The sequence below is a fragment of the Canis lupus genome, chromosome 15 (assembly GCF_048164855.1).
Source record: "Canis lupus baileyi chromosome 15, mCanLup2.hap1, whole genome shotgun sequence".
Lineage (NCBI taxonomy): Eukaryota > Metazoa > Chordata > Mammalia > Carnivora > Canidae > Canis > Canis lupus.
The window spans coordinates 45,809,236-45,834,120 of record NC_132852.1 but is presented as its reverse complement, the minus strand read 5'-3'; the positions used below and the strand labels follow the sequence as shown (position 1 = coordinate 45,834,120).

Genomic DNA, 24,885 nt, shown 5'->3' with positions numbered 1-24,885 from the left:
CTGCTCTCCACTGCACCTGTAAGCTTTGAAGGCCAAGACGTGTGTTGAGTCTCACAACTTTTAGAGGACGCCTTTAAACCCTTTGCTTAGTTGTTTGCCTTTTCTGTACCCATTGGACTGGCCCATGTTGGATCCTACTGAGAATTAGTGAATTTAATTTCTTTTGGGAGGCCCCCTTAACAGATACAGGTGCTGCCACTACCACAGCATCCACAGCATCCCCCTCTATGCCCTCCAGAACCACAGCTGCTTCGCACAGATGTTTCATGCACTGGGTGACCTTTTAACCATTCAGTGGCTTTTACTATCTCCACTGTCCAAATAGTGCCTATGATTTTCTCTAAAGATTGATTTCTGGGCATCACGGGATCAACTGTGATGAGAAAAACAACTTTTGAGAAAAGCACCTTTTAGGGAAAATTGTTTTTTGTGTTTCTGAGCACTTCCCTGTGCCACCCCAACGGGGCCCTTCCCCATGATCACCACTCAGGGCTCTACAATTCTGCTGTTCACGCCCTCCCATAGACTTAATATTTTTATATAGTAGGCTGAAATTGAAGCTCATTTCTTGGGCCACCGTAATTCCTGGGCATGTTTCCAGAGTTAGTGGCCTAGTGGCTGATTTATTGACCCTGTCCCATTTGCTCAACAGAAGGTACCTCACATGTCCCTGCAGCTTACATGGCCACTCTGTGATGTTTAGTGGCTCCCATGCAGGATACTTTGCAATGCAGTTTGTGGCATCTGGCTAGAAACCCCCACGTGCCCTTTATAATCCTCCATATCCGGCCCGGCAGCAGCACTACACAGATGAATATGACCCTCACCTCATCCCAATGAACATAATCCCCAGTCTTGGGCTAGGTGATCTAGCCATCCAGGGGGATCCCCAACTGATTTCAGCTTCCTTGATCAAGCATTTGGTGTTCACTGTGGGCCCAGTGCCTTGGAGCCTTCACACGTCTGTGTACTTCTCTTTCTGTCAACCCCTAACACATGCCAGCCCCCAGGTAGTCCTGTCTGTTCATACCAATGTACTTTAATCTCCCTGGGACCACCCTTAAAAATTGCTGAACAGGACCTCCGATCTGCCTCATGTCAGAAGTGTATGGTGGTATTCATCCTCACCATATTAGGAGTCTGCCGCTACCCCTCAGATGGACTAAGCTAGTTGCCACTGTATTGGATGTACAACAACAAATCAGTAAGGCTGAACAGGTACAAGTAATCCATGATCTCACCCAGGGCTTTTTTTTTTTTAACTTTTATATGAAGAATTTAATTATCTATACATGTAACTAATTCAAAGGGTCGTATTACAGTTGTTAAAGCCGCAGGTTTGTATATTTATATTTCTTACATTCATATCCATGAAAATACTGAAGTCACTCATGGTTGTTAATGAGGTATTAATTTAACCTTTATCCAAGGGCTTTTATTTTCTCCGCTGAATCCCAGCAATTGGAGAGAATGGTTACAGACAGGATTTTAACTTTTGTCTATTGATATTGCCGATTGGTATTTTTGCTTCGCACAGATGTTTCATGCACTGGGTGACCTTTTAACCATTCAGTGGCTTTTACTATCTCCACTGTCCAAATAGTGCCTATGATTTTCTCTAAAGATTGATTTCTGGGCATCACGGGATCAACTGTGATGAGAAAAACAACTTTTGAGAAAAGCACCTTTTAGGGAAAATTGTTTTTTGTGTTTCTGAGGTGCTGCCTAGGCATTTTACATTTAGGATAACCCTACTCATACCCAGAGTCTGGACATTTAAGTAAGGCCTTGAGTTGAGGATGTCCACCACAAGTTCCTGCTTTGTGTTTCCCGGAGCATGATTTAAAATAACCACTTCAAGTGAACCTGGGAGAAGTTAGCGACCTCTGCCACAACCACCTTATAAATAATAGCTGCTTGCTATCCCACTTTCTTCTGCTCCCTGGTAACCTGAGATGTAGGACTGCCGTTTCCCCAGCTCATTGCTCTCCACTTGTGCTTGCTCTCTCTTTCTCAGATAAATAAATAAAATCTTAAAAAAAAAACAAACCCTGCACCTTCATTCCAAAGGATGCTGGGGGGTTTCACATCCCTGAAATGAGAGCTCTGGTGCTGAGGAAATGATCTGCTGCCCCGCCCCCTCATTCCTAATTCTGTACTCCAGCTCCACTTCTCAGCACACCATGTAGTCCTTGGCTTTTGGCCCTCTTCCAGGTTTTGAAAGCCAGAATAGCCGGTTGAGGGATCCCTGGGTGGCGCAGCGGTTTGGTGCCTGCCTTTGGCCCAGGGCGCGATCCTGGAGACCCGGGATCGAATCCCACGTCGGGCTCCCAGTGCATGGAGCCTGTTTCTCCCTCTGCCTATGTCTCTGCCTCTCTCTCTCTCTCTCTCTCTCTCTCTCTGTGTGTGTGTAACTATCATAAATAAAATTAAAAAAAAAACAAATAGCCGGTTGAGTTCCTCTTACATTGCATCATTCTGATCTCATTTGTCTCCTCCTTCCGCATTTAAGGACCCTGAGGTTACACTGGGTCCATCCAGATAATCCAAGACAATCTATTTTAAGGTCAGGTGATTAGCAACTTTTAATTCCAGGGATATGGTTATCACTGGGGGACCATTATTTTACCTCCACATAACAAATCAGTCATACTTCTTGTAAAGAAATTTTTGGTGGTTTACGATGTGTTTTTTAAACTAGTTAGTTTGAATCTGCCTTCATGTAACAGTGTATTGCAGACAGTGTTGTACAGGTACCTCATTAATACTGACCATTCAGTTTTTCCCCTCCCATCCCTGTGACATTGTTGTCATTCATTCACTTACCAGTATGCTAGGATCACTCCGTGTATTGTGACATATGTTACTTTGAACAGTTTCTTTTAGCTCAATTAAAAATAAGAAAAATCGGGCAGCCCCGGTGGCGCAGCGGTTTAGCGCCACCTGCAGCCCAGGGTGTGATCCTGGAGACCCTGGATCGAGTCCCGCATCAGGCTCTCTGCGTGGAGCCTGCTTATCCCTCTGCCTGTGTCTCTGCCTCTCTCACTCTGTGTGTGTCTCTCTCATGAATAAAAAATAATTAAAAAAAAATCTCATTGTTTTCTTCTCCTAAGTTCTTTGTGTAGATCCAAGTTTCTTTTCTTTTTTTTTTTTATTTGTTCATGACAGAGACACAGGCAGAGGAAGAAGCAGGCTCAATGTAGGGAGCCCGATGTGGGACTGGATCCCGGGACTCCAGGATCAACCCCTGGCCCAAAGGCAGATGCTCAACCGCTGAGCCACCGAGGCATCCCATAATGTCCTTGTTTTTATCTGCCCTTTTGACTTTGGGATTTTCTGAGTACCCTTATCCCGAGAGTCTGCATCTTGCAGCTCTTTCAGCTGTAACCTACCTTGATTATATTTGGAGCCTGTTGGTGTGGTGGTCACGTTTTAGGGAGGGTGAGAGTTCTATAATATGCAGATATGTCCTTCCCAAGTGTTTGCCAGTGGTGTAGCTTTCTCCCCCTGCAGCCTACTCCCTCCCTTGCTGTGGGAGTTCCCAGCCTGTTTCCTGGAAGGCTAGTAAGGGCTGGAGTGAGAGAATGTGCTTTCCCAACTCTAAGAAAGCTCTGACAGTTGTCTTCCCCTGGAGCCAATGCCTTTGCCTTGGAGACAGCTCCAAGGTGTTTCACAATGATTACTCTTCCCCCTCCCCCTGTCAGAGTCAGAGGGGACCTTTCTGTATCTCCACCTTCACTGCGAGGACCTGGTAGGGTTCCTGGAGGTGAAGCCCACGAAGTCTGTGGGCCTCCGCCTCAACTGCTTCCCCAGAGTTTTTCACTCTCATGCCAGGTCACACAGTCTGCAGTACCAGTTTGTGGCTCTAGCTTCTGTTCCAGGTAAGAAGGTTTTAGCTGTGTGTCTCTAGGTTTGGGATGGCAGTTTACCCTGTAACTGCAGTTCTTTGATGGTCAGAAGTGTCATTGATTTTCAGTTTGTCCAGCTTTTTCTTGTAAGAATGGGAGTGATGGCTTATAAGTTTTCATGTTGGAACTGGAAGCAGAAGTTACTCTTTTTAACTTCGGATTTATGACTTGTTATCTTAAGTGAACTAACTATATGCATAGATCCAGGACTCTGGTATTATATCTAGATTTGATTATACAGACTACATTTGATATTTCATATTTATCACTTAGTTAATAATGATTTCAAGCTATACTGCCCAAGAGCTTTTGCTTTCCTTAGAAAAGCTTATCACTTTCAAATGTTCTTTTCTTGCAACTATAAAAAATATCTTGCAGCTTTTCAGAAAAACTTTTCATATGCACTATTTTGCATTTTATAGGCAGTGAAAGCTATGCAGGCCCTGTCTTTATTAAATTTTCTACCTAGAAATAAAAAATTAGTATATATAAGAATTTGTCAAGCTGTTTCTTTTCTCCTGAAACTTGATTTTATTAGTATGGGTTTCTCCAGAAGCAGATCCTGAGATAAAAATTTAAATTCACCTTATTTTATTTGTGAGGTAATCTCAGGACACACCAGTAGCAGAAGAGGAAGTGAGAGAGATAGGAGAGTAAGTTAGAAAAAGGTACAGATTTCAAGCTATTTTCTACTGTGGGCAACTAAAGCTGACTCATACTGGAGAACTCTGAGAGCCGGTGTAGAATCCAAATGTCAGAGTTACCTCCAGGGCAAGCATGGAAGGGAGCTGAGATATTTTTCCCCACCGTTGTTGAAGGCTGCCCGAAGGAAGGTACATGTTCCCATATACTTTTGGGTCTGCCCTGTATATGGGCAGGTTGGTTCCAGGGGCCAGAGATGCAGATGCTGGTAGTTGGAAGTCAGACCTGTGCAGGATGGTAAGACTTGGGACGATGTGCAAATGACAGTGTCTGCTGTAGTGATTTCCCATGGCTTGATCCAACAGGATGAGCTGTGGTATAAATTGGCCATTTGCCCCATTGATTAGTTGGTTTGTCAGCTTTCTAAACCCCTTGAGGTGGCAGATTGCACTCAGAAATGAGTTCTCTGAAAAAATGCTCAAGATTCTGTCACATGATTTTTTCATGTTCTCTTTTTGGTGATACCTAGCCTTGTTCACTTTGAAATAGAATAGCAGTAGCTTAGACCCTGGCCTTGTGCTTCTGGTAATGGTAGATGGGGGATCCTAGTCCAAACCAGTCAATGCTGAAAAGCGTCAGAGAATTCACAAGATAGTAAAGAATTACTGGATTGAGATTGGGAGATAATAGAAATCCAGAGAGATGAACACCTTGCTTGGGGCTGCTCTTGTCCTTGGTATTTGCTATACTATGGAAAGGCCAAGCAGTGTATTGACATACACAGTAGGGGAAGAGAAGTTGGAGTCCAGGGTGAGGATCCTGGTGAATCTTGAAAGGCTGTAGGCTGAAATTCAGGTGGACTGAGTGTATACCATGCTTGCTTGAAATGAAATTCTGTGTCGTGTGGGGAGTTTAGTATACCTCCTTTCTCAGATTGCTGCTGGTGGTAGACACTTAACAGAAGCAAATGAAGATGCTCTCCAGAGGAAGATAACATCTTAAGTCTCAGGTTGTTTCTGGGATGATTTTTCAAATAGAGCCCCCACAAAATCAAATCAGCGTAACCAGGTGCACCAGAAGACAACCTGAACAAGAACCCACACAAGCAACAGGCAATAGAAACAGCCACGTTATTAGATGCTGGAATTAGCAGACCGACTATAAAATATTGTTTAGGATGTTTATGGATATAAAAGCTGAACTTGAACATCTCCGTAAGGAATCAGCAAAGGGACAGAACAGATTTGAAAAAGACATGACTGAATACTAGATCTAAATACAAAAACTCAAATTGAGGATTCAGTGGATTAATAGATTAGAAAAGTAATGAACTGAAAGATCAGAAGAAACTTCCTTGAATGAAGTATGAGAGAGGAAGATTCTGGAAAACTGAAGATTGTAAGAAATATGTAGTGAGAAAGTGCAACGTGTGTTTGGAATCCTAGCAGAGGAGAATAGAGTAGGGGAATATTTGAAGAGAAGATGGCTGAGAACTTTGAAAACTGGCAAGATACCAGTCCATGGAGTAAACAGATCCCCAAGTGGGAGATAAGGTGTTTTTAAAAAAGTTTTCTGCTTGTAGGTCATAGTCTAGGATTCATTTTCCTTAGAGTAAGTTTGCTTGCTTGCTGCCTGCCTGCTGTCCTTCCTCCCTTCCTCCCTTTCCAACTTTAGCAGTAGTTTTCAGCATTCTGCTGAGGATAAATGTTTCTCTCACATGAAGAATTACATGGTCTTTTATTACTTTTATTTAATTTATTCTGGGGTTCCAAAGATTTTGATTAGAAGAAAAGATACAACTGCTATTTGGATTGAAATCCATGGAGATAAGAAAATATGATCAACAAGATAAGCTTTCCAGGCTTAAAGAAATGATTCTGTAATGCAGGAAATTCAGACAGGAATGTCAGGTGGGAACAAGAGCCTCTCCCCAGCCCTTCTGTGTTAAGGTCACAGGTAGTTCCTCCCCTATTTGCCCTGGACCCCCTTATCTGAAAGCCTCTCCCAGGTGAAGGGCATGCTCACCTCAGGAACAGAAGTGTGCTTGGGGTGCCAGCGAGGGCTCTTTTTGGAGAACAAGGGGGGACTAGTACTACTCACAGACACCTGGACATACGATTGTTTTAGGTAACTCCAAGGGCAGGGGGTACCCATATCTTTAATCTTGTGGGAAACATAAATTTATGTTTAAGTAAGTTACTGGATGACTTCTATTTTTTAAAGGATGCCAACCAGGAGATCACTGGCCTCTTCCTTACAGGTGGTATAACAAAATGCTTAAGGACATGGGTCTGACCTCAGATGACCTGGATTCAGATCTCAGTTACTCCCCTTCCTAGCTGCATGTTCTTAAAGCAAGTTACTAATTACTCTAAGATCAAGAGGAAAAAAGATTTGTTTTTTCTCTCTCTGTTTTACATTCAGGACTAGTATTTTGTTCTGTTTTTGTTGGTTTTGATTTGCATACTTGTCTACGTAAGCTACTTTGTCAGCACTGTCCACTCCAGGAGACTCCCGACACACTAGCAGAGTGACACACTCACTAGTCGTGGTTTAAGGCGAGTCAGCTCTCCTCATACTCCTTGGTCCAGAAACGAAGCTGGCTGTAGAAGGCCATGTGGATCGTGGGTACACAGATGCCTCTTTATAGGGGGTATGTTTAAAGCCATTTAGTTCCTTAGTTATTTGGATATCTCAGAACGCTTACCTTCTAGTAACCATCCTTTTTCCTGTTCACTTATTTCATTTTCATCTGATGTACTTTGGGTTTAATTCTTTTTATGGGCATAAATGGGAACAAGAAATAACAGTTTTCATAATTGTGGGGGCTGCGTATTCATTCTATACACCCCTGAGGAGTTGCAGTCTAGAGGCTAATCAGCTGAACTTCTGCAGTTTTTAAATTTGACTTTCTTTAGGTGGGGAGGGGGGGGGACATACCTTGCCACGCTTTTGTTTCCTCCCTGGCTGATACATCTATTTATCTGCCTAGTTTCTGACTGCATTTGATTTTATGACTCCTGCATTAATGTGATACCGACTCTTTGTTGGGATTGAGGAAAAGCTGCTGTCAGGGCATTTCCTGATTGCATCTGCTGATCTTGATCAGATACATGGGGCCAGAAATGAATTCATTAAAATATGAGAGATCATAATAAACTATAACTATATACAGTAGAGTATGTAGTTAGATCTCGACTTTCATAATGCCCTGACATATGTGTATGTTGTGCAGGCCCCTCATGAGGCTATGGGCATTTTCTCCCCATTGTCTTCCCCAAGCCTTAACCAGGGAGAGCTGCTACTTTCTACTTGGGCATTTGATCAGAGAGTATATTAAAGCATAATGGTCAGCCTCTGACCAAGCAGGTGTTCCAAGATTGGTTTACATGCTTTGTCATATTAGCTGTCCATTTAGTTTCCTTTTCCTTCTTTCCTGTTTAATTAAATTTGGTGCTTTCTCCCATTAACATTACCATGTGGTTTTCCTCTGCATTTGAAGTATAGTATATAGACAATAAACACTATGTTTGTTTATGTTCTCTTTGATTTTGTTATTGAGAGGAGATTCATAAATGCCTGAGGGATGTCAGGGTTATTCCTGGGAAAGCATATAATGTCTGGAATTTGCTCTGAACCTTTTCCTATTTCAGTAATCTTTCAGGTAGATAAGGAATGAGAAATGTTTTCTGTGTTGTCATCACCTGGTAATTTCACAGGAAAATCACAGTGGGAAGGGCACTGTTGTAAATCAACATTTGTACTCACATGACTGAGCTCACTTAAAATATGAATGTGTCTCTTATGGAAAAAGCTAATGGATGTTTGCTGTTTGACAACTTGAAATATAGAACAGACCAACAAGAAAATAGCCAGAAACTATGGAAAGGTAAATACTTGCCATACAAAAATAGACATTTTAGGGGTGCCTGGGTGGCTCAGTTGTTAGAGCATTTGACTTTGGCTCAGGTCATGATCTTAGGGTGCTGAGATTGAGCTGAGTCAGGTGCTGCACTCAGCAGGGAGTCTGCTTGTCCCCTTGTGCCTCCCCCTGCTCATGCGCGGCATGCTCACATGCTCACTCACTCGCTCTCAAATCTTAAACGTTATAAAAATTATTTTTTGTTGAAGGCAAACGAAAGCTGTGTTGTGTGTGAGTTAGGTACTATGATCTCATTACTCCTGTCATAACAGAAGTTGGACGTTGGGCAGATGAATTCAGACTAGTTAGAGATTGGCAAAGGAAAAAGGTTTTCCGATTGTGCTCCTAGAATACTTGTTCATTGTTTAAATTTTATTCTCAAGTTTTTGACAAATTAATGGAATTAAAATAGCTTTCCTTTTAATGTGCTAAAATATCCCCTTTTGCGTCTGAGGTTAAAAGGAAAGGCCATATTTTATTCAAAGCCTTAACACTTATTTTTTTTTTTAAAGATTTTATTTATTTATTCATGAGATATACAGAGAGAGACATAGGCAGAGGGAGAAGCAGGCTTCCTGAAGGGAGCTCGATATGGGACTCAATCCTGGGACTCCGGGATCATGCCCTGAGCCAGAGGCAGATGCGCTTAACCACTGAGCCACCCAGGGTCCCCACGGAAAATGTTTTAAATAAAGGAAAGTCAACAGAAAATTATCGATGATGCCACTAAGCCAGTTCTATTGTTTATTTTTCTGCAATTGCCGATAACAGTGTAACATTTTAGATGGTATGAAAGATTCAAAATAAGTAGAATATATAAAAAAAAAATTAGCAGGATGAGATTTCAGGTAGGTTTTTTTTTCCTTTAACTTTATGTTTTCTGATTTTTTTTCTTTTTTTAGGATAGTAGCAGAGCTAAAAATATTCCCACTACATTGCATGATGTCTAAAATACAGAGTTTTAATGTGTTCCCAGGGTTAGTCTTTTCTTGAGGATTATTTAATGATTTTCAGAAGCAAAATGTACTGTTTAGTGCATCTAATAGGCTATGACTAAAGATTAATGGAATGGTTTAAAGTATCATGTTAAGTGACATTGTGTAACAGGCATTGTCTTAGTGAACCTTACGTAATTTAACTACTTTATGGAACATAGTTTAGTAGCTGGTGTGTATCGCGTTCTTTGTTAGTAGAAGAGGACTATGGAAAACATCTCAAAATGGGTTTTCTTAGCTCAGACAATTGTGCTATTGAGAAATACTCCTCACTGTAATTGATAATGATGCTAGAGTTTTTAATTTTGTTTTGATTTTATTTATTTATTAGAATGTATGTGCACGGGATCCCTGGGTGGCGCAGCGGTTTAGCGCCTGCCTTTGGCCCAGGGCACGATCCTGGAGACCCGGGATCGAATCCCACGTCGGGCTCCCAGGGCATGGAGCCTGCTTCTCCCTCTGCCTGTGTCTCTGCCTCTCTCTCTCTCTCTCTCTCTCTCTCTCTGACTATCATAAATAAAAAAAAAAAAAAAAAAGAATGTATGTGCACGTGAGTGGTAGGAGGGGCAGGGAGAAGGAGAAGGAGGGACTTGTAAGCAAACTGCCCCTGAATGCAGGGTCAAATACAGAGCTCAGTCTCGTGACCTGAGATTATATATAACCTGAGCCGAAACCAAGAGTTAGATGCTGAACCAACTGAGCCACCTAGACCCCCCAATGGAGTTTAAATTGAGTGAGATCTCATGAGATTTTGGACCTTTGTGTCCTCTGTAGTTTGCCAGAAAGCGTTTTTGATAAAACAACACTAGATGCTAGTGGTAGCAATGATCAGTTGGTTTTTGAGTGGACTAAAAAGCATATATGTGTTTAAATTGTGCTTACATATTTTATATGCATATCTTTATAGTTTTCTGGATTGCGTAGGTAAAGACCAGGGCTGGTCTTTACCTCTGAATGTGAAGTCTGCTTTTTAGTCCTGCCCTTCCATTGTATTTCCTCCCTCTCTCTCTCTCTCTCTATATATATATATTATGGTTTATGGCAGAATGCTAGAAACCAACTCAGTATTATGCTTTGTCCTTCCTTTGCTTCATCCATCCTTTGGTTTATAAGCAGTTATGTATACGAATATGGATACATAGCATTCTATGTACACTCTTCTCCTTCTTACTTTTTTCACCTGGCAACATATGTAGTGATAAAACCATAGTAATAGGTAGAGACATTTTTTTTTCCTTTTTACAGCTGCATATTTTATTGTGTGGAGGTTTCCTAATTTGTTCAACCAGTCCTTCATTAATGGACAATTGGATTGAATCCAGCCTTTTGCTTATTAGAAATAATCCTGTAATGAGTAGCCTTGTGCATACATTGTTTCCCATTTTTACATGGTATAAATTCTGAGGAGTGATATTGCTAGGTCAAAGGGTAAATGCATGCATAATTTTAGTAGATGTTGCCAAATTGCCCTGGGTAGAGACCTATAAGAGTTTGTCCACAGCCTCAATATCAGACTATGTTGTCAAACTTTTGGATTTTAATAAATCCAACAGGTGGGAAATGGTATCTCAGTGAAGGCTTATTTTGCTTATTTTCCCTTATTATGAGCGAGGTTCAGCATTTTTTCCCACAGGGTTAAGAACCAGTTGTATTTCTGTTTCTGTGAATGGTCTGTAGGGTTGTTGGTCCTTTTTCATTATGGCTATCAAGATTGGAAGGTGATCCCCAGATTTCCAGCCACCTTCTGCCCTCACTTTGTGTAATTCTCTCCACATAAGTGAAAATGGGACCTAGGCCTTGCTTTTAACCAACAGCATATATGGCAGAGATGATAGAAGGTCAATTTCTTGTTAGCTTAGGTTATATAGCAAAGATAATGGGATGTCACTCTTGTGATTATATTATATAAGACTCCATCTTGGGGTGCCTGGGTGGCTCAGTTGGTTGACCGTGCGACTCTGGATTTTGGCTCAGGTCATGATTTTAGGATTGTGGGATCAAGCTCCTCATTGGGCTCAGAGCTCAGTGCAAAGTCTGCTTGAGATGCGTTCTCCCTCTTCCCTTGCCCCTCCCCTACTTGTGTGCATGTGCACAAGCCGGGGCTTTCTCGCTCTCTAAATAGACTTACTGACTGACTCCATCTTCAGATTGGAAGAGACTCCTCATTGTTGACTTGATGGAGTTAGGGACTGTGTCGTGATGCCCCCATGGCAAGGAATTGCCAATAATTGCTAGGGTGTGAGGGTGGCCTCCAACTGACAGGGCCCGTTTGTCATAGAGCCACAAGGAAATGAATTCTACCACGAACTTGATGAGTTTGGGAGCAGTTCTTCGGAAATCTGATCTCCAGGTGAGAATGGAGTTTGGCTGACAGTTAATTTGAAGTCTTGCCAGACCCTGAGCAGAGGATCCTGTTAAGCTGTGCTCAGGTTCTTGCCATTCAGGAATTAGGAGATAATAAATGTGTGTTGTTTTGTGGTAATTTGTTTTATAGCAGTAGATAACTAATACCAAGATCTTTAAAGGACTAGTGAAACTCTGGCTTGATTTGTTGTTGTTTTGAGGACCTCTTATGATGTTCTTCTGTGATAATTGGTTAGTTTGCGTTTCTGTTGGGACTGGAGTTAATTTGAGTAAGTTATATTTTCTTAAAACTTATTCTTCTAGGCTTTCAAATGGATATGCATGGAATTATATGGAACTGTCTCTTGATTTATAAAATTTGCAGTGATTTCAAATTTATCATTAAGAAATCTTAGACTAAGAATGGAAGATTTGGGGCTTTTGCTGGCATACTGAACATTTTGCTTAATAATGACAAGGTCTAATGAAACTATTTAAGGTGGTTAGCTGTCTTTTCCTCCTTCCCCTCCTCTTGACAGTGGACCTTTGTTCCCCAGGCTGTGCTCATCTTATATATCATACTCATCTCTTAAGATTTTACATTGCACAGAATCAAGATCCTGTAACCTCTTCTGGAACAGAAATACACTGAGTAATTTTGAATTACACAAATAAATCTTGGTAATTTTTAGTACTTGACACTTTGCTTGGTAAAATAATGGGTTTGAAAAGACAGAAACGACCCCTATCTTCTGGGCAGGTTGCTTATGGTATATATAGTATCTCTTACACAATAGGCACATTGTTTATTGGGACATCTCCAGTTCATGTATCTGGAAAGGATTCCTCTGTCATTAACTGTACCTCTCCAAAATGTGAGTGTTGGTATCTCATTTTCCAGCCACCTCATTCAGTCAGTCTTTCCATGTTACTCTCTTTAGTATAACTCCAACAATTATTCAGCCCTACAAGGACCGACCTCAGGTCCTTCGGCCCTGCACAGGTTTTTATCCTGCTGCATTCATTCTTCCACGTCCTTACATTTCTCCTTGCCTGGCTTATGTCTGTGGTCTGTCATTTCTAATCAGCACATTGTATGTACTTCTCCCCAGACTGCTGCCTCTGTACCTCCTTGGTGAAACCCTGACCCTCTGCTTACAAGGCACTTGTCCCTTAGCAGCTACCAGACCATGACTGCCTGGTCTCACTGGAAAGTCCTGTACACAGCTGGTTAGCCTTTTATTCATTTAACTTTTGAAAAATGTATTATGTTAACATCTAACTGCTGAAATTTTGGCTTTATTAACTGCTCAAGTTTATGATTGAAAGAATTTGTTCACTAGTTGTTTTGTATTAACTAACCTTAAATGTTTGCTTTGACCCTCCTATTAAAGGCTTTCAGGCTTGGACATTGAGGCCATGGGTAATTGCCTATAGAAGGAATAGCAGACAGTGCAAAGGAGAAAAACATTATTGTTATTTGTTAGCATAGGTTAGATTAAAATTTCATCTTTTGGTTTTTGTTTGGATGTTTTAACTTTAGTTAAGAGCATGTTATTTTTATTAAATAACAGGTATCTAATTGCTTTGTACTTTATTCATATTTGAGTGTTAACTTCCTGACCTATCTGAAAACTGATGGTGTCTTTGTTGTTTCTGAAGACTGTTTTGTTTAATTAAATAAAATAAATGATCTGATTTTAAAAATTTCTCGCATTTTTATAAGTTATTTAATTTATTATAAGCATTGACTATGTAAAAATATTCTAGAGAATTATCATAATAATAGCTTGAGGAAAATAATATCTACGTGATAGAATTGTTAAGAGTTAATACATTTTACAGTTCAGGAAGCAAGGACTCTTGATGTTTGGGTTGTTGTGGTTAGGATTGGGGTAGGTATTCGGGGAAAAATCTGGAGAGAATTGGCCAAATCCTATGGGTGAGGTCTTAAGAAAACTTTTTCATTTCACCCATAGTTCCTGGTAGCCAAGAGGGAACCTAAGATCATGCAGTGGACAAAATGGAAAGTAGTCTCCTGTTTTTATCACAAAGACCTTTACTTAATTTGTGAAATTGGACAATGAGAGCTTTTTTTTTTTTTTTTTGGTACCTTTTCTAATAATAACTCTGACTTGTTCTGCCTATTTTCATACTGTTGAAATTAGGTGGTCTTGATTTTTTTGTATAGCGTTAAGGTACTGCTTGGCTTGAACATGACAGTAATATATTTGCTTATAAATACCCAGCAAACATATTGATAACTGTATTACAGTAATTGATTCATTAATTTCCATGAATATTTATTAAATGTTTGCTACATGTCAGGCATTGTTGTAAACTCGGAATGCTATAGGAATTGAACACAAAATTTGCTCTTGCTCTAATGAAGCTTACATTCTAGTAGGGGGGGATGGACAATAAATAATTAGTAATTATGTACTATGTAGGAAGGTGGAAGTTGCACAGAGTGGGGAAGATCAGAAGTGCTAATGTTTGGTGGTTGAGTTGCAGCTTTAAATATGGTAGTGTAAAAACTTACTGAGGTGATATCCAAGCAAAGATTCAACATTGGTGAAGTTAGCTGGGATGAAAAGTATTCTAGGCAGAGGGGAGAACTGATGCATAATCCCCCATTGGGAGTATGTTTGAGGCATTTGGTGTCCTGTGAGGAGACCTGTGTCTAGAATGGAATGAATGAGGAAGGAAGTAACAGAAGAGATGGTCAGAGAGGTTATTCTGGATTAGGTAGGGATTTATGGGTCATTGTAGGGAAAAGATGGTCACGTATACCATTCATATTACATATTAAATTTAGATCTCAGGAGGAAAATATTAATGCTGTTGAATTTGTGCTGTATTCTTTCATTCTGTGGTTCTGTGTGCCATTCATTGTGCTAATAAGTGAGGGAATACAGTGAACAAATGAAACAAAAACTAGCCACAGTGTTTGTGGAGGATCTCTTGGTCCTGTGCAAATTACTGTGCTTTGTGTGTTAATCATTGTACTTGATATTTTACATATCTTATATAATCTGAGTATTTCATTTGATTCTAAGTATCTAGCAAGATAGTATTATTAACTTGGAATACATTTGATGAAAATGAGGCTAAGGAAATTTGGTAATTTGTCTAAAGTTACATAGCCAGTGTGTGACAGAATGGGATTAGAATTTAATCTTGTCTTTCATTATACTATTGGTTTCCAAATCTGGCTGTGTATCAGAGTTCACTGGGAACCTTATTATCAAAGCTATAGATTGCTTAATTTTGCCTCTGCTCAGTTATTAATTTGAACTAACTGTAACTGTTGAATCTAGAGAGTAGGCATTAGGGCAGTTTAGTCTTTGATTGGAAAGTAGAACTATTTTCTTCAGGTTGCTTATTTTTATTTTTATTTTTATTTGCATTTATTCTATGCAGAATTTACTCCCAGGCCGTAAGTTTTTATTTCTTCAGTTTCTTCTGGGATATCTTTTTCTTCTGTGCAACCTCCTCTTCTGGTTTAGGAACAATCTGTACTTTTTCAGTAAGAATCATCTTCATGTGGCAGGGAGAGCTGGAGAGCTCATGTATGGGTTAATCCGGCCATGAGTAAGTTCTACCTCGCATCTTGGGGGCTTTGTTCACCTGGATGTGCTCAATAACAGAGAATCTACATCTAAACCCTTAAGTTCAGCATTACTCTCTGCATTTTGAAGCATGTGCAGTAAAAATTCAGCACTGTTCTTGGGCCACCGACCTGTGTCCAGCCCCACTGTTTGGTCTGTGCACACCTACCAACTCCACCATTGTAGCAACAGAATGGCACAAACTGCTTCTGCAAAGTGACATCTTTCAGATACTTGGTGGCTTTTCAGATATGCATACCCTTGATGGCTGGGCAGTTTCATGTGTGTTCTTAAAGTGAACACGAAGATTTGAGCCTCTCGACTTGCATGATTCTGTAGGGTTTTCTGGGTCCAGCGAGTAGCGAACCATTTTTGGAGGTCACCTCAGGCTGCTTGGGGGAAGAACAGGTTGCTTATTCTTAATAACAGATTTTAAGGTACTTGGGTTGAGAGAGTCCTATAATTTTACAGTGGAAAGGGACTTTAGATAGACTGTCATGATGCATGAGGTCCTTGTATTTACTTCATGAAAAGCCAAAATCTGAAAAAAAAAAAAAAATTACTGCACTGATAGCAATCCAGAGCAAAGGTAAATATCCATTAACACGGGCACATGAAGAAGTCAGCTGTTTTGGTGCCTTTCGTTTTCCGAGCACTAACACATTGGCTTGTGCTTTTAATTGTTGGTCCTTTTCTTTTTTTTAATTCATCTCTATCTATATATCTTCATATATTTGAGTCTTCATTAATGGTATGCCTAGGGGTCCTAAGTAAATAGTTGAGAAGTTCTACGTGGTTGTTTGGAAAACAGTGACTATGAACTTGGTGGATGATTTACAAGTATCCTGAAGGGTCTAACAGATGTCCTTCTCTTTCAGGAGATTGAAGATGGCCCTTCAGCTATGCTAGGTCTATAATGGGAAGTGTCACAGTTCGATATTTCTGTTATGGATGCCTTTTTACATCTGCAACCTGGACCGTTTTGCTTTTTATTTATTTCAACTTCAGTGAAGTGACTCAGCCACTTAAGAATGTGCCCATCAAGGGGTCCGGACCCCATGGACCATTTCCCAAAAAATTCTATCCCCGTTTCACTCGAGGCCCAAGTCGAGTATTAGAGTCACAGTTCAAAGTAAACAGAATTGATGATAAGATAGATAATCATGTTGAAGATCCAGAAAAAGGCAACATAAAATTCTCTTCTGAATTGGGTAAGTGTATTAGACTTCTGGCAGCATGTCAGAGTATTTATTTAATCATTGGAAGTTTAAATTCAGTTATTCTTTAACTCACATGTTGCTCAGGGGATTAGAAATGGATCATTTTCCCCCTCTAATTTATTTTATTGTTAATGAACTAAGGTTCTAGGATTTTGCAGACTCAGGGGGATATATTCTCATTTATCCACTTCTGACTTTAATATTTTATGAGGACTTGAGAGAAAGTAATAAGGTCCAGAATGGGGGGGAGAGGGGAAGAAAGAAAGAAAATGCAAGCTATGGAGGAGGATTTTGTTAGCATTATTTAATAAGGGAAAGAAATAGTCAAAGGGTAACTTGACTATATACAACATATTTTAAAAGGCAGAGTTAATTAAAACAACATGAACTATTAGGTTTAGAGGTAAGCTGAAATTGTATCTCATAAGATTTCTACTTATAAGAATCATTAAGATGCTGGAGTACATTATATATAGGAGTTTATATAATCTTGTAAAAAAGGGAAACTTCTTCAAAAATTATATTCTGTTCAATTTGGAAGCAAGAATCTACTGTGTATGATTTTTGCATGCTATAATTCTAGAATCTTGGTTTTAGCAAATTTTATTTTAAGGGATAAATGAGCCATTTTGGTTATCTTTAAAACTTAAAAAAAAGGAAGAACTTTAATCTGGTGCTAGAAATCTCAAGTAATTTAGGAGTAAAAGTAAGGGATTTTAAGACACTGAAAGATCCACAGAATATAAAGGAAATGGTAAAACTTTTTTCATTTGATCATAGTTTCAAAGAAATAAAATCAGTTTCTAGAACTTAATGATTTTCTAATACATGGAGTTGAAAATATTTAAAATTATTTGAGGAAATAGAAATTAACACCTCAGTATTTATAAGATATACCTTCTAATCTTTTTTCAAACTGCGATTTAGATATTTTAAAAGCATTAATAGGAAAATTTCTGGCTTCTTTTTATTGATAGTTTGGTAAAAAACTTCTATAAAGAATAACATTGAGTTAACTCTTTTGATTGAACCTTATATTTGCCTTTGAAAGAAATAGAAAATTGTAGATGTTCAAAGTGTGACAAGCTCCAATTGCTGAGTTGAAAAACTAAATGCTTTATAACAGATACACAAACCTATTATAGCTAATAAATGAATTCAGCTAAGTTGTAGGGCAGAAGATCACACAAAAACCAGTTGTATTTCTGTACATTAGCAACAGTCTGAAAATAAAGCTAAGAACAGTTCCATTTACAGTAGTATCAAAAGGAATAAAATACTTAGGAATAAACAAAGATGTGAGGCTTGAATACTGGAAACTACAAAACTGCTGAAAGAAGTAGAAGTAGACCTAAATAAATGGAACAACATGTTAGGTTCATGGATTGGAATACTAAATACTGTTAGGGTGTCAGTACTACCCAAAGCAATCCATAAATTCAGGGTAAACCTTATCAAAATCCCAGTGGCCTTTGTTGAAAAGATACAAAGCCTGATTCTAAAATTAATGTGAAATTGCAAGGGGCACTGAATAACCAAAGCAATCTAGGAAAAATACAAAGTTGGAGGGCTCACACTTCCTAGTTTCAAAACTTTCTACAAAGCTGCAATAATCAAAACAGTGTGATATTGCCTAAAGACAGATATATAGATCAGTGGGTAAACTGAGAGTCCAGAAATAACCCCACAACATTTCTGGCCACTTGATTTTCAAACAGTGTGCCAAGCCTATTTTAATGGAGGAAAATAGTCTCTTCAAATGCTGTTGGGACAAATTAGATAGCCACATGCAGAGAAGTGAAGTTGGAACCCTATATCATATGTAAAAATTAACTCAAAATGAATTAAAGACCTAAATATAAGTGCTAAGACCATAAAAGCCTTGAATGAATCCCAGAGATCAATCTTCATGACCTTGGGTTTGGCAGTAATTTCTTACATGACACCAAAAGTATAAGTAATGAGAAAAAAAAATAAATTGGACATCATTGAAATTAAAAACTTTTGTACGTTGTACATCATAGAAGACAAGAAAGTGAAAACGACAAGCCACAGGATGGGAGAAAATGTTTGCATATCCTGTCTCTCATGGGGATCCATTACCCAGAATATATAAAGAACTCTTACAGCTCAACAATAAAAAGACAAATAGCCCAATTTAAAAATGGGCAAAGGGGATCCCTGGGTGGCTCAGTGGTTTGGCGCCTGCCTTTGGCCCAGGGCACAATCCTGGAGTTCCGGGATCGAGTCCTGCATCAGGCTCCTGGCATGGAGCCTGCTTCTCCCTCCTCCTCTCTCTCTCTCTCTCTCTCTCTCTCTCTCTCTCTCTGTCTATCATAAATAAATAAATCTTTAAAAAAAATTAAAAAAAAATAAAAATGGGCAAAGAATTTGATAGACAAGATGTTCAACATAGATATTACAGAAATGTAAATCAGAACCACAATGAGATGCTATTTCATACTTGCTAGGATGGTTATAATTTTTATTTTTTTTTTTTATTTTTAAATTTTTTTTTTTTAAATTTTTATTTATTTATGATAGTCACAGAGAGAGAGAGAGAGAGAGGCAGAGACACAGGCAGAGGGAGAAGCAGGCTCCATGCACCGGGAGCCTGATGTGGGATTCGATCCTGGGTCTCCAGGATCGCGCCCTGGGCCAAAGGCAGGCGCCAAACCGCTGCGCCACCCAGGGATCCCGGTTATAATTTTTAAAAAGGAAAATCACAAGTGTTGGCCAGGATACAGAGAAATTGGAAACTTCGTACGTTGCGGGTATGTATGTAAAATTATGTAGCAACTATGGAAAACGGTTTGGTGGTTCCTCAATAAGTTAAACTTAGAATTACCATATGGCCCAGCAATTCCAGTCCTGGGTTTATACCCAAAAGAATTGCAGACAGATGTTCAAACAAAAATTTATACACAGATATTCATAGCACTATTCTCAATGAACAGAGGTGGCGAGAACCCAACTGTCCAGTTGATGAAAAGGACAGACAAAATGTTTATTCAGGTACAGAAAGGAATGAAGTCTGACACAAGGAGAAGCCTTGAAAACATTACGATAAGTGAAAGAAGCAAGACATAAAAGGTCATATACAGTGTGATTTCATTTATATGAAATGTAGGCAGATGTATGGAGAATAGAAGCAGATTAGCGGTTAGGGGGCTGGGGTGGGAGGAGGGCGGGAGGCTTGCTTTAATGGGTACAGGGTTTCATTTTGGGGTGGTGTGAATACCTGCAACTATGTGTGCTGGCTGTGCCACATTGCAAGTGTAGTCAGTGTCACTGAGGGTGATGTTATATCCATTTTTACCACAGTGATAAAAGACAAAAAACCTACTCAACTTCTATGATGAGAACTTAATTTAGAAGGAACTAATATAAATCAATATAGTAATAGTTAAAAGTATGGTTATTGCTGAATAGGGCATTATCATTAAATAGGGAAAAGAATCTGTAAAGTACATTTTAGAAAGATGATCAACAATAAATTTAAAATTAAAAATAGGTTTTCTAATTTAATCCAAAGTTAATTATAAAAGAACTTGAAATAGCTCCTTTGAGGCATGCCTGAGTACTGTGTTTTTCTTATCCGTAGTTTACACAGCCAGACAACAGGCAAATGCCTGTGCTGATATGGGGAGTTGTTTCATAGCTCATCATTTTCTAAAGTAGGTACAAATAAACTTTTACATGAAGCTGGCAAGAGCTTCCAAGTACTAGTTAATTGAATCACTTTGTGTTTTTTTTGTTTTTTTTTTTTTAATATTTACTTATTTATTCATGTAGACATAGCGAGAGAGAGAGAGAGAGAGAGAGAGAGAGAGGCAGAGATAGAAGCAGACTCCATGCAGGGAGCCCGACGTGGGACTCGATCCCGGGACTCCAGGATCTCGCCCTGGGCCAAAGGCAGACACTAAACCCCTGAGCCACCCAGGGATCCCTCACTTTGCTTTTTGATTCTGTTGCTTATATTGTGTTCAAATGCAGTATTAAAATTGCTGTGGTCATACTGAAAAATACTTTTTAAATTAAAAAAATAGATCCTCTGGCATGCTAGTTAATTGGCTGTGATTTTTTTATATGAGCAGGGGAGGGACAAAAGTAAGCTAAAGTGATTTTCCCCCCAGTTGTATTGAGATAAAATTGACATTGTATTGGTTTAAGGTATACATCATACTTCACATAAGTATATATTGCAAAATGATTACTACACTAAGTTTAGTCAATGTCAATCACTTCACATAGTTAAAAATGTTTTTTTCTTGTGATGAGAACTTTTAAGATCTGAGAGTAGCCACTTTCAAATAACTAGAAGTTGTATCTTTTAACCAATCTTTACCCAGTCTGCACCTCCCCCCCACCTCACCTCTGGCAACCATGTCTGTTCTCTGTCTCTAGGAGTTCCCTTTTTTTAGATTCCACATTTTTTTAAAAATCATACAGCATTACAGTATTTGTCTTTCTCTTTCACTTAGCATAATGCCCTCAGGGTCCATCCATGTTGTCACAAATGCCGGATTTCCCTTCTTTAATGGGTGGTGTGTGTGTACCACATTTTATTTATTTACTCCCCTATAGATGGACATAAAGTGATGTTTTAATATGGAATAATTTTTCATCAAGAGATATGTATTAGAAAATAATCCTTATAGTATCAGTATGAGCTAGTCCTTTGATTTATTGAATCAAAGAGTATTTATTGAAAATCTATTTGTGCAAGGCACTGTCCTAGGTGTTGGGTATCAAGCAATTTTTATTTTATGTTTTTTACATGCTCACAAAGTCTCTGCTTTCATCGAGTTTGCATCCTCTTATAAAATGCTAGTAGAGCTTTTTTCTTTCATATTTAAAAAAGGATGTATTCACACACCAAAAAACCCAGATAATCCAAATTAAGAATGGGCAGAAGGTATGAACAGACATTTGCAGTGCATCTTCTTTCTCCAAAGAAGACCTCCAGATGGCCATAAAGACACATAAAAAGATGCTCAATATCACTCATCATCAGGGAAATGCAAATCAAAACCACAATGAGCTAGCACCTCACACCTGTCAAAATGGCTAAAAACAACACAAGAAACAAGTGTTGGTGAGCATGTGGAGAAAAGGAACTCTCATGCACTGTTGGTGAGAATACATACTGGTGCAGTCACTCTGGAAAACAATATGGAAGTTTCTCAAAAAATTAAAAGTAGAATTACCGGAACGCCTGGGTGGCTCAACAGTTGAATATCTGCCTTTGGCTCAGGGCATAATCCCCAAGTGCCAGGATTGAGTCCCACATTGGGCTTCCCTACATGGAGCCTACTTCTCCCTCTGCCTATGTCTCTGCCTCTCTCTTTCTGTGTCTCTCATGAATAAATAAATACAATCTTTTTGAGAATAAATAATAAATAAGTAGAATTACCATATGATTCAGTCACTGTATTACAAAAACACTAAATTGAAAAGATTGTGTACCCATGTTTATTGCAGTATTATTACAATAGCTGAATTATAGAAGCAACCTGAGTGTTCATTGATAGATGAATGAATAAAGAAGTGTGTGTGTATAGAGACACACACACACACACACACACACACACTGGAATATTACTCAGCCATAATAAAAAAGAATAAAATCTTGCCATTTGCAACAAATAGATGGATCTAGAGGGTATAATGCTAAATGAAATAAGTCAGAGAAAGATGAATACCATATGATTTCATTTGTGTGTGGAATTTAAGAAGCAAAAAAGAGACAACAAGAAACACTCTTAATGAGAACAAACAGGAGTTGTCAGGAGGTGGGTGGGGGATGGGTGAAATAGGTATAGAGGATGAAGAGTACATTTATTATTATTATGAGCACTGCATATGGCATAGAATTAACATGTTAACTAGTGACAGTTAAAATGTCAGCACAATTCTGTCAATTATTGACAAAGATTGAAAGTAATCTTCAGGTAATTGAGAATCACTGTTTAGGGTACCTAAATATATGGAAAACACTGTGTAATAGAAGCAAAACATGTAATTCTGTTTTCGTTTTTAGCCAGTAAGAACAGAGTATGCAGGGCCACCAAATACTTTAAAGTTTGTAGGGATCCCTGGGTGGCTTTGGCAGTTTACCACCTGCCTTCAGCCCAGGGCGTGATCCTGGGCTCCCTGCATGGAGCCTGCTTCTCCCTCTGCCTGTGTCTCTGCCTCTCTCTGTGTGTGTCTCTCATGAATAAATAAATAAACTCTTAAAAAAAACAGTTTGTAGATGTCTATTAATAATAAAAATATTTCATTAAAAAAAAAAGATGTACTCCAGCTTTAAAAGCTCATAGAAAAAGCATATTAAAAGGTAGCGTTTCCCAAAGTGGATCTTGGGACTCTCTAGTCATCTGTGGTCAAATTGTGGAGGCATTGCATCCTGTATCCCATCCCATCTCCTCACACCTGGGTATCTATAAGGCTGTCAACATTATTAGAGGATTAGGATTGTCCTGCCATTCAAAACAAAAACCTGTTTGACTTTCAAAATCCATTGTTTCCCTGAATTGTTTGACTTTGAAATCCTTTTTTCTTTTTAACATGTGTTACTGTCCGGTGGAATTAGATTTCTGTGACTAGACTTTGGGAAATGCTGGTACAAGGGAATCATTCTGTGAGGAGAGGTTAAAGGTTTGATACGAGAAAGAGCGAAAAAGAGATCTTGTCCTCTATGTAAAGGTAAGGTTTCTGAATGTTAGAGCAGGATGTTACAGTGATTTTGATGGGATCTCTGAGGGAATTTCTTGACTGTGAAGCTGATTAAAGTCTGGAATCAGAGACTTTTTATAGAAAGGCTTATCAATAGTCTTTTTAGGAGAAAGGTTCCTGTAAAAACTTGCCTGTTATTGGGACCTGTTGAGATCCCTGTGGGTTTAATGATCTGTTGCTTTTATGGAAAAATCATCAAGTCTTTTTTTTCTGGTCATATGTAAGAATGAGCAGGTATCATTTATGGTTAAGGTGTACCTATTTTTTGAGCTAGACTGAGAACAATTTGATTCTCTTCAGTTTACTTTTTTGAAAATGGAGACAAGCTAGATTTGAGACACATGACTATTTGGTTATAAGAGGTTAAAGTCAGGATTTTCTTAGGATTATAGTATCAACAATAACTGTAGCAATCCTTTCCAGATTTAACATACTGACTAACACCAATCGTTTGCAGGTATGATTTTTAATGAACGTGATCAGGAGTTGAGAGACTTGGGCTATCAGAAACATGCCTTCAATATGCTTATCAGTAACCGCTTGGGCTACCACAGAGATGTGCCGGACACAAGGAATGCTGCGTACGTTTCTCATTAGTGTATGCTACTCGTTTTAATGACAGTACTTTTAGTAGCAGTATATAAATCTTGATGGCGTTAATATTTTGCAGTGGGCTTCATTATTCAGGATACTAGAAAACTTAAGACAGATTTTCCACTCCCGTTACACTTAAGGCTTGAGATTATACTAGCAAAGTTCTAGAGCTTGCTCTGTTTCTTTTGAAATTTAAAATCGTAGTGAAAGGCAAGAGGTATTAATGGCATGTAGTTAGATAACTTTCTCAGTATAAATTTGTTTTATTTTTTATTTATTTATTTTTGATAAATTTGTTTTAAATGTTTATTGTATTTGTGACAGAGGAATGAAAAATCCGTGAAGAATTTTACTTAACTCACTTTTGTCTTCATCATTTTTGTTGTTTCAAAGGCTTTTCACTCATATGGTTGGTTATTCAGTCATTCCACAGACCTTTTTGAGCGCCTTTATTTTCTAAAACATTGTATTAGGTCTTGGAAATAAGTGGAGTAAGACATATTCCCTGGGATCACGGGACTTAAGGTATAGCAGGGGGGATAGATAAGGGAATAGGTAATTGCAGTAGCACAAGCATGAGGGCTGTGGTAGGAACTGTGAAGTGGGGATCCCGAAAGTGGAGTGGTCAGGGAAGTCCTCCTAGAGGGTGATGGTGGAGCAGTGCACAAGGGACATCTCCTGTACATAGGGAACAGATCAAGGCTTGGAAAGGTGTGGAAACCATTCACTGTGGCTGTAATGGAGGAACACCAGGAGACTGGAGGCCCAGATGTTGGAATGCTCTGTATGCCATGCAAAAGAACATGGAACTCTGGGTTTTATTCTTTAAGTTAGTGATTTTTTATTGTTTTTTTTTTTATCACATAGTTGCTGGATAGAAGCTCTTCCATGATCTTGATTTATGTCCTAGTT

At 39.0% G+C, this 24,885-nt stretch overlaps 1 protein-coding gene and 1 non-coding gene across 11 annotated transcripts in view; both read left to right on the top strand.

Moving 5' to 3' along the window:
- GALNT11 (polypeptide N-acetylgalactosaminyltransferase 11) overlaps positions 1-24,885 on the top strand; it is a 51,413-nt gene that overhangs the window by 4,936 nt on the left and 21,592 nt on the right. For 6 of the 10 annotated variants that reach the window (XR_012007808.1, XR_012007809.1, XR_012007810.1 and 3 more), the window contains exons 2-3: positions 16,300-16,632; positions 23,837-23,960. Coding sequence is in view for 7 of the 10 variants with exons in the window: in XM_072776902.1 (XP_072633003.1) it covers positions 16,338-16,632; positions 23,837-23,960 (419 nt within the window). In the remaining 3 variants the exon portion in view is untranslated. Of the gene's footprint in view, positions 1-7,054; positions 7,204-11,578; positions 11,818-12,921; positions 13,041-16,299; positions 16,633-23,246; positions 23,350-23,836; positions 23,961-24,885 lie in introns of those variants that run through there. The other 4 variants (XM_072776897.1, XM_072776899.1, XM_072776901.1 and 1 more) reach the window with 4 other exon arrangements.
- LOC140605582 (small nucleolar RNA SNORA15) lies at positions 20,212-20,330 on the top strand. Its single transcript, XR_012008221.1, has one exon. It is a non-coding gene; the product is annotated as a small nucleolar RNA SNORA15 (small nucleolar RNA).